At 36.6% G+C, this 14,640-nt stretch overlaps 1 protein-coding gene across 5 annotated transcripts in view; it reads left to right on the top strand.

Annotated features, from left to right (window-relative positions):
• LTBP1 (latent transforming growth factor beta binding protein 1) overlaps positions 1-14,640 on the top strand; it is a 187,540-nt gene that overhangs the window by 36,374 nt on the left and 136,526 nt on the right. For all 5 annotated transcript variants that reach the window (XM_090135253.1, XM_031593368.2, XM_031593374.2 and 2 more), the window contains exon 4: positions 12,407-12,582. In XM_090135253.1, coding sequence (XP_089991379.1) covers positions 12,407-12,582 — 176 coding nt within the window. The remainder of the gene's footprint in view (positions 1-12,406; positions 12,583-14,640) is intronic.

The raw sequence follows: 14,640 nt of genomic DNA, 5'->3' as shown, positions 1-14,640 counted from the left end.
TTGGATGTGATGCTCAATACAAGCCTCAAAAAGGTCTATCAGAAGTGCTAGTTTCCAAAAGTTCTGTGGACTGTGTTCCACAGGGCCACTGAAGATATGTAATTTGCAAGCCAGCTGACACCACAGAATGAGTTGTGATTCATGGTTCTCTACATACAGGCTTTTATCAGAGTGATCTTGTGGTGGTACTGGTTTATTTTGCTGTTATTTCTACCATAACAAATTATCTTATTAGATTGTTTGCAATATGTATATGTTCTAGTATGTGTGTAAGGTTATTCGGTCTCTCTGTGGTTCAGCACGCATTGGGCAATACAGAAGAGATTATTTGCAATATTTGCATGGTGTTTGACAGTAAGTTGTCAGCTAAAGAACATGGATATCAGATGCTAGCTAAAATGATACTTTTAAACCGATGTGGTTGTAGATTTGAGTTACGCATCTAAACTGTTTCATAATAATTTCTGTAAATGTTTGCTTTCTACAGGTAGTTTTTCTAGGAAATATGAGAGCTTGAATAGTATGCTATAAACGCCTATTAAAGAAAACCAGACACAGCAACAGAGAAACAAAAACCACCACACACCCTTAAATTTCTAAAATCTATTTCTAAATTTCTTAAAATCTATTTTCATGCTTCTCGCTGGCAGTGGTGCTGCAGCAACTTCTAACTAATTTATATGTACGTGTGTCAGTGGTATTATTTACTTAATGTATTTATTTTTTGTTTGATTGTTCATATAGTTCACTAAGAAGGTTGTCTCCAGATGTACAGTCTACGTTTTCTGGCTTACTGAGCAGTCACTGCATGTTCTAAGATAATTTAAATTAGTATAACGTGTTTAGGAGTTCAAGCATGTATTTCTTTGAAGTCATTAACAAGGAAAAAGAACAGACGCCGCAGACACTTCAGTACCAAGGCATGTGAATTAAAAGAATGTGAAGAGAAACTGCTAAATTGAGCCCCACGGTTGTAATTTCAAACACCTTATAACCTGTCCTTTTCATAGTTCTGACTTGCTGGAATGACAGTATTCATTTTACATTAATAAAAAATCCCTTATGCAACAGAGGGGGAAAAAGTAGTGTGAAATGTGGTTTGCCTTATGCCAGTGTATTATACAAACCTGCAAGTCACAAACTTCAGCATCTTAAAGTACATGCAGCAGTAAGGCCTGGGAGCCAGAGTTAAGGACTGGAGCAGGATCAGAAAGAAGGCGTGTAGGGGAAGCAAAATTTGAAATGCAGAGAAAAAGAAGCAAAGTGAATTTTTGAGGAGAAATCGGAGACATCCTTAAAAACCAGAGGAATGCCTCACAGTCTTCAAATTTACCTACTGCAAATAGGAAAACAAGCTATTCCTAGACCTCTGGAATGCAGTCTGGGCTTTTGGTCACAGTTTTTTTTTTAATTTTTTTTTTAAGTAGGCAAAGTGGTTTGGAATAGGAGATCAAGTTCTTCCAGACACTGTTGGTTCAGATGTATGTCAGAAATTCTTCATAGCTGCTTTCTTGCAAGCTGAATTGAGCTGTAGTTGGATTTCTTTTTATGAAAAAGGAGTTTTATTGTTTTTGTATACTTTATCCCTGTGTTGATCACAGGCTGAAGTCAAGGATACAGTGTTCTTTAAGTTTGTTTGTATTTCACTGCATTCCATGGTGGCAAATGTGGGTTTAGGGATCTAGGATGAGAAATGAAGAGTGATCTTTACTTTGTGTTTTAATGCTGCTTAAGGGCAGCTCCATGTTGCATCTACAGGTTTTAAATCCAAAGATTCAAAGCTGCATTTAACAATTAACGAAGTCCTGGATGAAATGGCAGCCAGCAATGAAGTAAATGAGAGTTCCGCTCTTGATGTTACTGGAATCAGGACTTCATGGGATCAACTGGGCAACAAATCATATTAAGAGCAATTTAACGGTTTCAATATTTCTCACTACGTGTGTAGACCACTGTACAATCTTAAAAACTTCTCACCATTAAATATTTTATAGCATCTCTCTGGGTTGTGATGTAGATTGTTGTTTTGTGGATACATAAATGAGAAGGATAAAAAAGGCATACCTATTCTGACCTTTTTATTCTAGTTTCTCCATCTCTGAAGTAAATAGTACTTAGTGTAGTAAGATCGCTATTAAAATTGGGATTTGAGACAGTTTAGCTTTCATCACTAACATCAGTGCACTAGATAAACTTCTACCTATTTTAAAAGTAGCATTGCACAAATATATTGTTAATCACAGCATTCACTGGACTCACTAGCAGTTGAATGTTGTCATAGTTCAGTTGAAATGTACCATCACCTTTAGCTCTGTAATTCTTGCCAAAAGTCATGAACCTGCCTCAGAAATATTATCATCTCTGTTATTTGCATTTGCTTTCTGAAAGATTTTAGCAGTCAGTTTTCCAGCAAACAATTTTTTTTACTACTATAAAGTTAAGCAAATGAGAAAAAGATGGTCCACATTTAAGTCTAGATTCTTTGCATTTGGTTTTTCAGTTTACTCGCTGTATGAAATTTTGTAGTTATCTATAAATATGCTGAGTTAACGTTGATGTACTGCACTTTTTCTTCCTTTAACGTCTGAAGTTAAAAGATACGTTGTGCTTTTCCTACTTCCTTAGGGATGCTAACCTAGTGTAGAGGTATTCTTTAAGTGCTGCCACTGTTAAGTATTCTAGCAATTATTCACATAGGAATAACTGACTGTATTGGGTGTCCATTATTAAACTATCGTTTAGTGGATTTTAATTACTGACTGTGGTATCTCTAGTTAAAAGTACAGATAAGGCACACTTATTGTTAATTTTTTGCCTGAGTTCTTTGTTGATATTCTTTCTGCAGAGGAGTTTCCCAGGATGTGACAGTAAATAAATCTTCATTACTTCTTGTAGCTTAATCTCCATTACTTCTTGTAGCTTCAGTCAGTTAGCTGTGCTTTAGTTGGTTCTTTATCTCTTCTAAAGTGGCCTTTCTATACCAGGGATGTTGTACTCACAAGTTCCCTGATACAGAAAAAGGATTAAACAAGCAGTATTAAAGCTACCTCTTATTTATGACGTATTATCTTGTAGGCTTAAACACAATTTCACCAAAATGACTCATCTGAAAATAGATGATGATGCAACAAAATTGTGTTTTCGTTACATGTGTACACTTCTAATGAACAGAGAATTTTGTGGCTGAAGTCAAGACTTAACTAAAGTTTACTAATAACTTTTTTAATTGCTATCCTATGTGCATGAGTTTAGTACCTGGATTGCTTAGAAAATGTATTTGCGTGATTTGATGGTCAATCTATTTACATACATGTTACAAGGCTTTGGGAGATCCTGATTCCCAAAGTTTGCCTTCCTGATAAGTGTGACTGCTTGCTGTTGTCTCCCCTTTCCTGCTTTTTACTGCAAATAGAAACATTCCATTTTTGTGATGAATTTAAACAAAGGATAATCTTTGTTACTCAATTTTGTGGTATGAAGAAATAGACCATCTGAGTTGTTTATCTAGTTCAGCTAAGAAAGTAGTTATATATTCTGAAAGTTTAGATGTTGTAAGTGTTCTTGGCCTAATGCAAACATTACTTCTACCTCCAGAACTTTTCATCAGTTATCTTTCCACCATCAGAGACACAGCATAACATGTACTTTTTTTCCCCTTTTTTCCTTGCATTGCTTCCAGTGTTAGCAGATGTGGCCGGCAGCATGCTTCTGTTGCATCACTTGACATTATGTGGCCACTGTGGAGGAGAACTTGGATAAAAATTTTGGTTCTGCTCTTCCCTCCCCCCACTCCCTTGCCCTGATTCTCCATCTTTAGGATTGCTAAATTCTGTGGTGTAATTTAGTAAGAGCAGTCCCTGGCGAATGGCACAGATTGTATCCTCTAAGCAGTGCAGTCTGTCAGAGCTGCTTACTCCTGATATAATGTGCCAAAGAGTTTCTGCTGAGAAGTATACGTACTGAAGCTGGAGTCTGGACTCAGTCTTGAATTTTCTAAGCTTGCTTGCTATCATCGGTATCATTGTGCATTTATTTTACTTTTTTTTTTTTTTTTGTACTTGTCAGTTTAGAAATCCTTCAGTAAATGTGGTTCAGATGGTTGTCACAGAATAACATCTCACTGTTCAAACATATGAAGGCATGGTTTATTCTCATGCAATGAGCACATTGCACTTTTGGTGTACAATGCTTGGACAAAGCCAGCGTTACGCTACATCTGCTAGTAGTGGAGTCACGTATGAAATCAGCGTGCATTATGGAGGAGTAAAAATGCACTGACTGGCACATTTGTTGGCACATCCTTACAACGAGAAAATTAAGACTTGATTGTAATAGTTATTATTTAAGAAACTTGTACACTTAAGAATTTGTGGGGTTTTTTTTCATGCAGTCTTCTCATAATAGAATTTTAGGGATGCTCATCTTCCATTTACCTTTGTTACATCCTCAGAAGTGAACATGATCCATATTTCATGATAGTTCTTTATAAAAACTGATTGTGCAGTATGTGAAAAATGTATTTGCATTTTAATCTTGAATTTATTTTGGATTAAGGGTTGTTCTATATCTTTGTCATACATTATCTAAAGAATTTTGCTCCGTAACTGAACAGCTTCCCTCTGCCTGGGTGTGTCTGTTTTAGCTTTATTGGTATTAGTGCACTGAAGTCCTTCTTTGCTCTTTGTATACAGAAGTACTTTGAGTTTTATCTTTTCATCCAGTTTTGTACACTAGGAACTTCTGCTGTGGTGATGCTCTTGTCTGGTTGGCTGCAGTGAGCCTAGACATAAGTAATGCTGAAGTTCAGATTGTGCACTGTTGAACAACAGAAATCAGGAACACACATCAGAAACAACTTCATCTACAGTTTCAGCACTCAAACTCTGGGTTCTTCTCTCTTCCTATCTAGCTATTGGTGATTTTCTTGTCTTTTATGCTTCTTCCTATTTTTACACAAGTCTAAATTATAAACCTACAAGTGATTCCTTTTTCTTGACCCCTTCTGAGAAGCTGTTTTTACGCCAGTGAGATCATATTTTTGAAAGTTTTCTTGACATAAGCTGTGAAAAAATCTTTCTGCTGGCACATCTGTATCTACACAAAGTCTTGATGGTGTCGTTACTTGCTCTTTGCATTAGTTTCTTCATAGTCATTACTTTAACCATCAGAATCTCAAAGATTGTCCAAGATTTTTCTTTACCGACATACATTCTTTTGATTTGTTACACTTCTAAATGACAGACTTATGCTTAAGGATCATAAGTTTATTCTCAAAATGAGTTTAACTTGCTTAAACATATACTGTGCATAAGACTAAATTAGATTTGAGGGTTTTCTGGAACAGTGTATCAAAATATAATACACTTCTAAACCACTTATTTAACTAGAGTGAGACATTAAGAAACCATGTATGTGTTAGGAAACTTCAAAAGGATGTACCATAATTAAGTTGTATCCAAGAAAAACATGTGCATCTGTTTTATCTCTTTGCCTGTTTTAAGCTTGCAGCACTTCTATTATTTAGGCTTTCTTAGTAGGCTCTTGTAAGATAAGTCTTCAAAGTCTTTTTGAATTTCAAGAAAATTATATCAGCCAACTGTCTGCTCTTTTGTTTAATATGCTCAAGAATTTGAGTAGATTAGTGATGCATGGTTTTTCCTTTGCAGCAGCTGTGCTCATTTGTTGTGCTCTTTATTGTACAGTATCCACTGTAGGAGTGTATATTTCTATTTTTAAGTGTCATTTCAACATACCTTTCTAATACTAAAGTCTGTCTCATTAGTGGATAAGATAGAAATTATCACTAGTTTATGCATCTTCATCAGAGTTTTTTGCTCCCTATGATGTCGGCATAACGTTTTGTATTGTGGCACTAGTAGTATGAAAACAAAAGCAATTTTGTAGTAGCACTTCCAGCTTTCAATGATCTGGTGAAGTACGCTTTTGCTATTGACTACTGTATTTCATCTTGAGTCACTATTGCAATGTAAAATGCCCTGAAGGTCAACTTTTTAATACAAAAAATTGTGAATTTGGTAGCAGGTCTTCTAGAATCTGAAATTATTGAGGAGTTTGATACCAGCAAAATTCAAAAAGACAAAAAAATATCTTTTGGAAATCTGGAAGGGTAAGAGATGGCTGGAAGGATGTGTGTGTGTGTGTGTGTGTGTGTGTGTGTGTGTGTGTGTGTGTGTGTGTGTATGTGTACACACACAAATATGGCTGAGAACCCATATTAAATCATCGAGATGTTGAATTAATTCATCTGGAATAATGAAGAGTTTTGCTGGCTAAATGTTGGTGAATGTATGTATAAGGTAATGAATTATTTGTGTCTTATGGTTGATCTTTTTAGTGCACAAAGAGGAAAGTTTGTAAATTTCTGTTAGTGGGACTATACACTCATGTCAGTTTCTTGTTTATGTTTGTATCATACTTTCCTAGCTTTCACATATACTGCTACCATATGTGTTGGTCTACTTTGAGGGTAGTTAATAGTCTATGAAGGCTGTGTAAGTTTGCATGAATTGTATTTTGATGACACTTTGGGAGGGAAGCAGACCAAACCCAGAAGTTTGGATTAGATCTTCTGAGGAAAAGATCTAGTAGGAGAGCTTTCCTTCTTTTCAATTATGTAATTAACATTTATATAATCCAGTACCTTTCCAGGAGTGTTCTACAAATTAAATGTTTGAATGCTTTAATTTTGAAATATGCTTATCTGCTTTTGCATAAACTGTCTGTGAGAGCTGTAGCTTCCATTGCATTGTGTGAAAGCACATATGCATTTGTTTGTTGTCCTTTGTATCTGTATATTCAACTGCCAGGTTTCTTTAAGACCTTTTTGTGATTGTTGAGATGTAGGAATTAAATCTTTGCTCATGATCCTAGAAAACTCAGTATAGTACTTCTCTTTAGAAACCTGAAGGAACGTTTGTAGTTTACATGTTTCAGTTTATCATGTTATGTGCAGAAGATGTAGTGAATCAACGGAATCATGGTTTCATGGCTTAGTTGGGAAACACTGTTAGTTCATAGAGCTTCAGTTCAACTATTACACCAGTTTATGCTGGCAAAAGGATTCTGTCTAACCTGTAAGCAATACAGGTGAATCTACAAATACAAGGCTGATTTTATTAGCAGACGTTTGAGAGTAGATCATTGCTGCAAGTGTCTTCAACAAGAGTTTGACCACTGAAATTGTATGTAAGTTGAACACAACTTGTAGTTAGGGATAGTTTTACAATATATGTGACTCTTTCTTTTTTTAAATCTCACACCAGATAGGGTATGTTTATTAATCTTTAGTAAGATTTATAGCATTACTTCCCTTCCAAAACAAATCAGTTTGATCGTGATCAGGTAAGATCCTGTAAATAACACCTGTACCTTTGTGCATTAATAAGAACAAATAGTAAAACAAGCAAACAAAAACTTAATAACCTGAAGGTGTTGTTTGAAATAATTTATTCATATCCAAACACTGATATTTGCAAATTGTAGCCTCAGGAAAGCTTCATTACAATGGCATAAAGCTGAGGTAGGTTTATGATGAAAATACGAATGTAACCCTAGTTATTTTGGGCAGGCATTCCTCAATATCAGGTTTGCAGTGCTTACCATGTATGTCAGGGGCCAAGTTTTCATCATGCATTAATACTTTTTTGTATGTAAAATAAACTTGGTGCAGAATTTTTGTGATGGTGAGAAGAAAGAAAAGTTTGAACGCTTCCTCTTTCATCTTTTGTGACTGGAAGTACACTATGAAATAGGCCATGCTTGATTAATGCTGGATATGATAATGTTAAGGGGCTTTGAAGAAATTTGGTATGTTCTTCATCAGCTGGGAAGTTAATTTTTTTTTTCTTGTATCTTAAACTAAAAAAAATATATAAATTAAAAAAACAACAAGAGACAAGCAACCAAAGGAAGAAACAGCTGGCAAAGGTCAGGCTGAACTGGTAATTTATTGCTGGTAATTTACAGGACAGCAGATCTTAGTTCTATTCAAATGCCTTTAAAACCGTCCTGCATGTTTTCTTTTTATCATATCATAATTTTAGAAAGTGCTGGGTTTTCTTCTCCACTTGGCTGTTAATTCTGAGTTTGAGGTGAGGTAGAGAAGAAGGAATTAATTTCTAGGTTAAGATTATTAACAATTCAGATGTGGTTTTTTTTTGTTGTTGTTTTTGTCTTTCAATTGTTGCTAGCTGGGAGCCAAGCAGGGAGCATGCATCAGACTCACAGTAAATAAAATGAAGAAAGCAGTCTGAGATAGGCCTGTCTTATTTAGTCTAGACAGTACTTTCCATTCCAAACGTTGCTGGTTTCATTTCTGCTTGCCAGAGTTTCTCTGATACATAGCATTCCTGGTCTGCTATTATCAAGCAAGAGAGCTTTTCTTTTTCTTTTTTTTTTTTTTGCATGATGGTTAGCTAGAAATGTTTTCTTCCTCTGCAGTGCTATTGTAACCTTTTTAGCTAGTGTCTGTAATTTTGTTTGCTGAAAACATGGGTAGACATTTATTTGACATCAAAATGTGTTTAACATCTGTCTTCTGTATACTTCAGCTGTAGAAAATTATCAAGCTTATTGAAGCTAATGTCAGTTTTGACCACTTCGTTGTGAACTACCAAACACATAAGTGACATAAGCCTATGTAGTATAGCAATCTTATTTAGTCTTGGCTATTTCATGCAGAATTTAAAGACTGAAACTATAAATTGCATCTTTTTAACCTGTGCTATGGGGAGCATTAATAGTACTTCAGTATTTTGTGTTGCAACAATGCCCAAGGACTCATCTTGGTTGTGTAATGTTCAAATGTGCAGTAAGCAGGGTAGCAAAGCTGGGAAGCAATAAAATGGCTTTGGTTGTGGTGATGATTGTTATTTATAGATGACAGCTTTTTAACTCATTAAGTGTAATGGCTGTGAGTTAAGTATGCCTTTCATTTCTTTAAGTCCTAAAAGCCTAGTTAAGAGTGTCTGAGACCTACTTTGAATATCTCCTTGTCTGTGGTAGCACCACTTGCTTCTAGTGGCTTTGAATCCTGGGGAGTTATGAAGAAATTTTTATCACGCTACTTGTTCTTTAATTTGGATATTCAGACAGTGACACAGTCAGTGCCTAGCATTGCTACTCCATGAGAAGGCTTGTCTTGTGCTTTTTACTGGGGGTCCCTGGTGCAGCTGACATGACTGTGGATGCAGTGCAGGGGTTCCCACAATATGACAGAAGCAGCATGAGGGGCTCAGGCAGAGCTCCAGAGCTCAGCATTTCAGGAAAGGGAAGAAACGTTTGTGCTCTAAGGCTGGGAGGAATTTGGCAAGTTGGCACTAACAGCTGCAGCACCAAATGATTTTCAGAGAGTTGTAGTAGAGCTGCTAACATCTTTTCCAAAAACATAATCAGTCCTGGGGTGATTCCTGTACCAGTCATCACAATTAGCTTCACAATGTCCTTTTTGATTATAAACTAACATCTTTAAGAGCCAGATCATGTTGAGAAGAATTTGAACATCAAAAGAGCAGTCACAACAGAGGGTTCTCATAAATGCTTTGATATTTGACCCTATCAGGAATTAGACTCAAGCAAGACTAGTCAACTGGTCAGATGACTGGCAAATATGTGCTGCTGGTTACTACACATCCATGCTAGAAATGGATGTCTGTGCTGAGCTTTTCTTAAACATGGGGAGAACTTTTATGCATACCAAAATCTTGGTAGTTATATGTGAAGAAGATCAAACCTGAGAGAAGATGTGCAAGAGTCTAGACCACTTTTCATTGCAAACTTGGTTTCGTCTTCTGCTTTTCAATTTTAATGCTGCAAACTTGTAAGCTTTCACTTTAATACAAGAGTAGATGATTTAGTCCCTAATAAAACTAAGAATACCAACATAGATTTGCAGTGAAGATACTTCCTTTAAGGAGGGAGAGTCTCTGGAGTAGGGAACTTCTGAATACTTCTAAGAAAACCACTCTCTTATAGAATGAAACATACTCTAGTACTACCCTAATATTAGTCAGTTAACAAATTAAATAGGAATGAAATCAAGGCAGAAAATTACAACTTTTTAAGATTCTGACAGTAAATTTCAGCCTCTAGTATATAGCATGCCTGTTTCTGGTATGATATGAGGGATTTGGTTAGGTTTTGGATTTTATTTCAAGTGTAATGATGGACTCTATTGTGGGTTGATGGGCTTGGGCTGTCGTGTAGTTGGGTATGTAATAAAAAGTAACTTTTTGCAACATGTTTCAGCCTTAACAGGAAGCGGGCATTTAAATGGCAGTGTCTGTCTGGAAACAGTGAAGAAAGTAACAACATTAAACTTAAAGCAAATATAAGCAACCTCTAAAAGTTTGCTGCAATGTGTGCTTCTGTAATATGCTGACTTCTGTGATGATGGCCTGCTTACACATCCTCTGCGAAAAACTTGCCCTCTTATGTCCAGGTGCAGGAGTGGATGGATACACTGGCTTACAACCTGTGGAGAAACAAGTTTGTGCAGGAAGAATTGACTTATCTAGGAAATCAGTCATTATGTAAACAGCATGGTTTTCTCTCAGGTTGAGGCATTCTTCTTGATGATACCTTGTCAAGTTGAACCTAACCTCCACTATCACTATGGCTCTCTTTGATCTGGCATGTGGGAAGCTTAAAGACAACACGGAAAGTATAGTATTTTCTCTTAATCTTGGAAAAGGACTTCTCCTGAATATACTGCATGAGCACTTTATTTGAAAAGTTTGACTCTAGAGACAGTAGAAGAGTTAATGTTTCTGTTGTTTGTCAGAGTACTAATTTTCTGTACGAACAAATAAACTTTTCTAAAACTGATCCAAGTTAATAACAGTCTGTAGGACAAAACTCTGTTGTCTGTTCTAACTACAAATCCACTGCCTAAAGCAGTTACTAAGCATCCTCAAAAAACGTAACTAAGGAATCAGGCTCCAATTGTAGGCAGATGGTTCTGGAGTCATCCATCTTGTTGCACAGCTGAACCTTCCTCAGTCTTACTGCTGTGGGGAAGTATTGCCCATTTCTTCTTCTGAGGGCAGCTATTTACACTACAGAGCTGTGATTCTTTGAGGGATGGCTGTTATAAATCCCGTAATTTTCTCATATTTATGCTTTACTGACCAAGCAATCCCTCAGTTTAGTAGAAGTGCTCACATCATCCCACTCTTTATGCCTTCATTTGGTAATGTAATCTTAATAGCCACTGTTACTAAGTTTAGTAGTTGACACTATTCTCTTGAGAAACACACATCTCCTGCAGTATGATCTATACTATCTACAAATTCTTGAATTGCTATTTTTGGATTTATTAACAAAGGCTTCCTATTACTACTTGCTGGACAGTGAAACCCTGTAGCCCAGTGCCCTGAAATAGCTTGCATTTTCATTGCATGTGGCTAGCAGCTCTGTGACTTGCTCCCTTCTTTGTTTATTGTTGAGTGGTACTGTGGAGTGTGAGAAGGCCAGTTTCTATGTTAGCAAAGAAACAGTTCCTGCTGTAAGTGGTATATGGGTAAATAACCACGGTTTCTGGGAATAAGGACAGGGGAATTCCTACAAAAATTGGAACAGTCTTGTGCAGTGAGGTTTTATGGAAGAATCTAATAATGCAAGTAAGGAACTGCAATTGTCAGTGAGGGAATCAGTGAGCTTGAATGAATAATCTTGTTTGACAAAAAGAGGAAATAGTTTAGCTCTGAAGGGAAGCCATGTAGTTATAGGACATCTGTCAGAGGTGTTCACTGGTGCAGACAAAGAGAAAGTAGATGGGAAAGTTATATGAGCTGGAAAACAGGGAGAAACCTTCTGATGAGATAGGGAAGAAAAACCTCATCAGAAGGGAAAGGAAGAGGCAAGAGAAGCAGTGTTCTTACAGCTAGAGGGATATGGTAGGGGAGGAAACTAAGTTTCAGGGAACAGAGGGAAATTCATCTGGGTGCAGGTTTTACTTTCCACTCCTGGTATGCAATGACAGTTGCACAGAGATGTTTAATTAATTGCAGTGCTGCTTCTCTGACCAGTCTGGACAGTATGTGTGCTAACAAAGTTGAGCTTCGACTCATGGTTTTGAGTAGAACATTTCTCCCTGTTTTCTGAGATTTCTTCCCATTTTCTATGATACTTCTTTATCAAAAAAGAGGTGATATAATCCCAATAGTCTTCATATGCTTAGGTGTTTGCTGAGCTGACAAGACAACTAAAATGCTAAATGCGTGGAAAATTGGGTACTTAATTAGAAGCTAGTAAGTTTCCCAATTTGTCTTTTGGGAGCTTGGAGTACAGATGAATTTGTCTTAATTTTTTTTACCAGTTGGTTTGAAGTCTAATTTATTAATACTTACATCACTGTGTCTCTTCTGTTTCATTTTTCCTAAAACAGGATGATACCACTTTCATCTCAGACAGTGATGATGAATCTTCATCATGGCCAAACACAGGAATATGTGATCAAACCCAAGTATTATCCAGTGAAAAAAGTGATTTCAGGAGAACAATCCACTGAGGGCTCATTACCACTGAGACTCAGCCAAGATCAACTTGCGTCATCTTTTCAATGTAAGTACGACTGCAAAAAGCATACTATAAGCCTCTTTTATTTAAGATCTTGAAAATTTTGTCTGTTCATCTGAATTGCAGAAACACTTAAAGACAAAAAAAAAAAGTAAGTTAATTAGACAAGATAATTCTGAGATTAGCAAATGCTTCAATATTCTGCATTCTGCTGAGAGATAAAACAGATTTCCTGGATGAAAAAAAAATTGAACCTAATTCACTGTTGGACTGTCATAATGCTGTTTCTAGATGATAGCTTTTCCTTCAACGTTTGTTGAAGTAGGCATAGTTGAGAGTGTAGTCAGCTTAGTATGACAGCTCCCTTCAATATGATGGATACTCTTCTTGGAAAATTGGAGTCTAGGACTCTTATTGGTGACTGTTTTTCTCTATATTTAATTTATTATGTGTTTATGAACTTCTACACAGTACGAAGGCTGGACTACTGTCTCTGCTTCATATTTAAAAAAAAAAAAAAAGAAGGATTGCGTAGATGCCCAGCTTGTGGCCTTGGCTCATGGTCCATTGTGGGGGGAATCTGAGGACAAGCTTTGGCTTAAAGGATGAAGAGCTTGATGAATTGTAGGTTAGGTATTACCAACCATTGTCTGCTGGTTTGATTTGAATAAAAGCTCCTGCAGTTAAATAATAAACAGATTAACATGGAGAGCTAAGGTATTCAAAGTCTCCCAAATCTGTTACAGCACAGAAAAATATGCTGTGATGATGTAGGGAAGAGGCTTATTTTCTAAACCTGTAAACACTTCCTTTGTGTGAATATCTTTGCATTTCTGTATTGCATATCTTTATGTTCTGTCCATTTGTACTTTTAAACAGAATGATGGATAACAAGAGTCGTGGCCCTAATAGGGAGAACAGTGGGCAGCCTTAGGCCTTTAGATTAAGCTTTTCAGAACAGTGAAGCATGCTGTTTGCAAAGCATGACTCCTTTTTCTCAGAAGTTTCAAGATGATGTTTCACTGCATTGTCAACATCAACCAATAGTCACTTTTCTCAAGAAGGTACCATTGCTTTTCTTCTGTAATTTTTCAATATTAGTGGCCATCAGTGTTGGATTGGACTCTTGCTAGCCAGTGAGCATATAAATCCCAGGGTACGTAGTTCTCTAGGTGCTTGGAGTGAATGGTGTCAGTTTGATTATGGCAAAAAACAAAATAAAAAAACTTTGTTTTTGCCCTTGTCCTCTCCGGATGTTTGGCAGAGTCAACCTATCTTAGATGCGGAAAGTGTTACTAGCAGGTACCACATTGCCTCTAAATACAAATGGGCTGTGTGAGATTTTTTTTTTTCTTTTATGGTATCAAGAGGAAATAATTTCATGCAGCTTATCAGATAAAGGAGCCAGTGCTTCTAGCTCTTTCTAACTTATTGGATCTCTGCAGTATGCTGAGGAACATGAATCAGGGAAGGAAAACCAGGAGTTGAGAATGGAATATTTGTTATAAAATCCTAATAAGCCCCTCAATGAGTGATGGATTAGTAAAAATTATTAGTCCCTTATTGAAAAGGCCCTGACACTTAAATACCCAAGGGATAGATAATTAAACAGATTTTTCTGAGCAGATAATATCAACCATGAATGACGTGTTGCTTTAGGGATAAAATTCAGGATTAAGTCTGAGACTGTTTGTGTGGTGGTGAAATTTCTGTTAATGGACTTTTCAGGTGTCTTGAAAAGTTGACAGTATCAGTTTTTCTTCTCAGTCCTACATTTGAGACATGGGAGTTGGTGACTGCAACTTCTGACAGAGCAGTTTTAGAGTGCAGTTTGAGCTGTGTGTTATTTGAATTTAAGATTTTGTATCCTTAGCCTGAACAGGAAGTCTAGAGTGTGGACAGAGTATGTGTTTTTGGTGGCTTCTGGTTTCTGAGGTACTTGGAGTGAACAATAGAAGATGGTTTCTTCCATAAAATTTACTGGGAAGCTTCAGCTGTTGGTATTGTAATATTAGGTGTGTTAGAATTTATTACAGTAAAATGAGCTTAGAATGTGAAATTTCACTTCAAGTGTTCTGTACTATCCACCAATAGGTGGTCCCT

Source organism: Phasianus colchicus, chromosome 2 (genome assembly GCF_987193195.1).
Source record: "Phasianus colchicus chromosome 2, bPhaCol1.hap1.1, whole genome shotgun sequence".
Taxonomy (NCBI): Eukaryota; Metazoa; Chordata; class Aves; order Galliformes; family Phasianidae; genus Phasianus; species Phasianus colchicus.
Note: the sequence above shows the minus strand (reverse complement) of the source record. Positions and strands in the feature narration are given on the sequence as shown.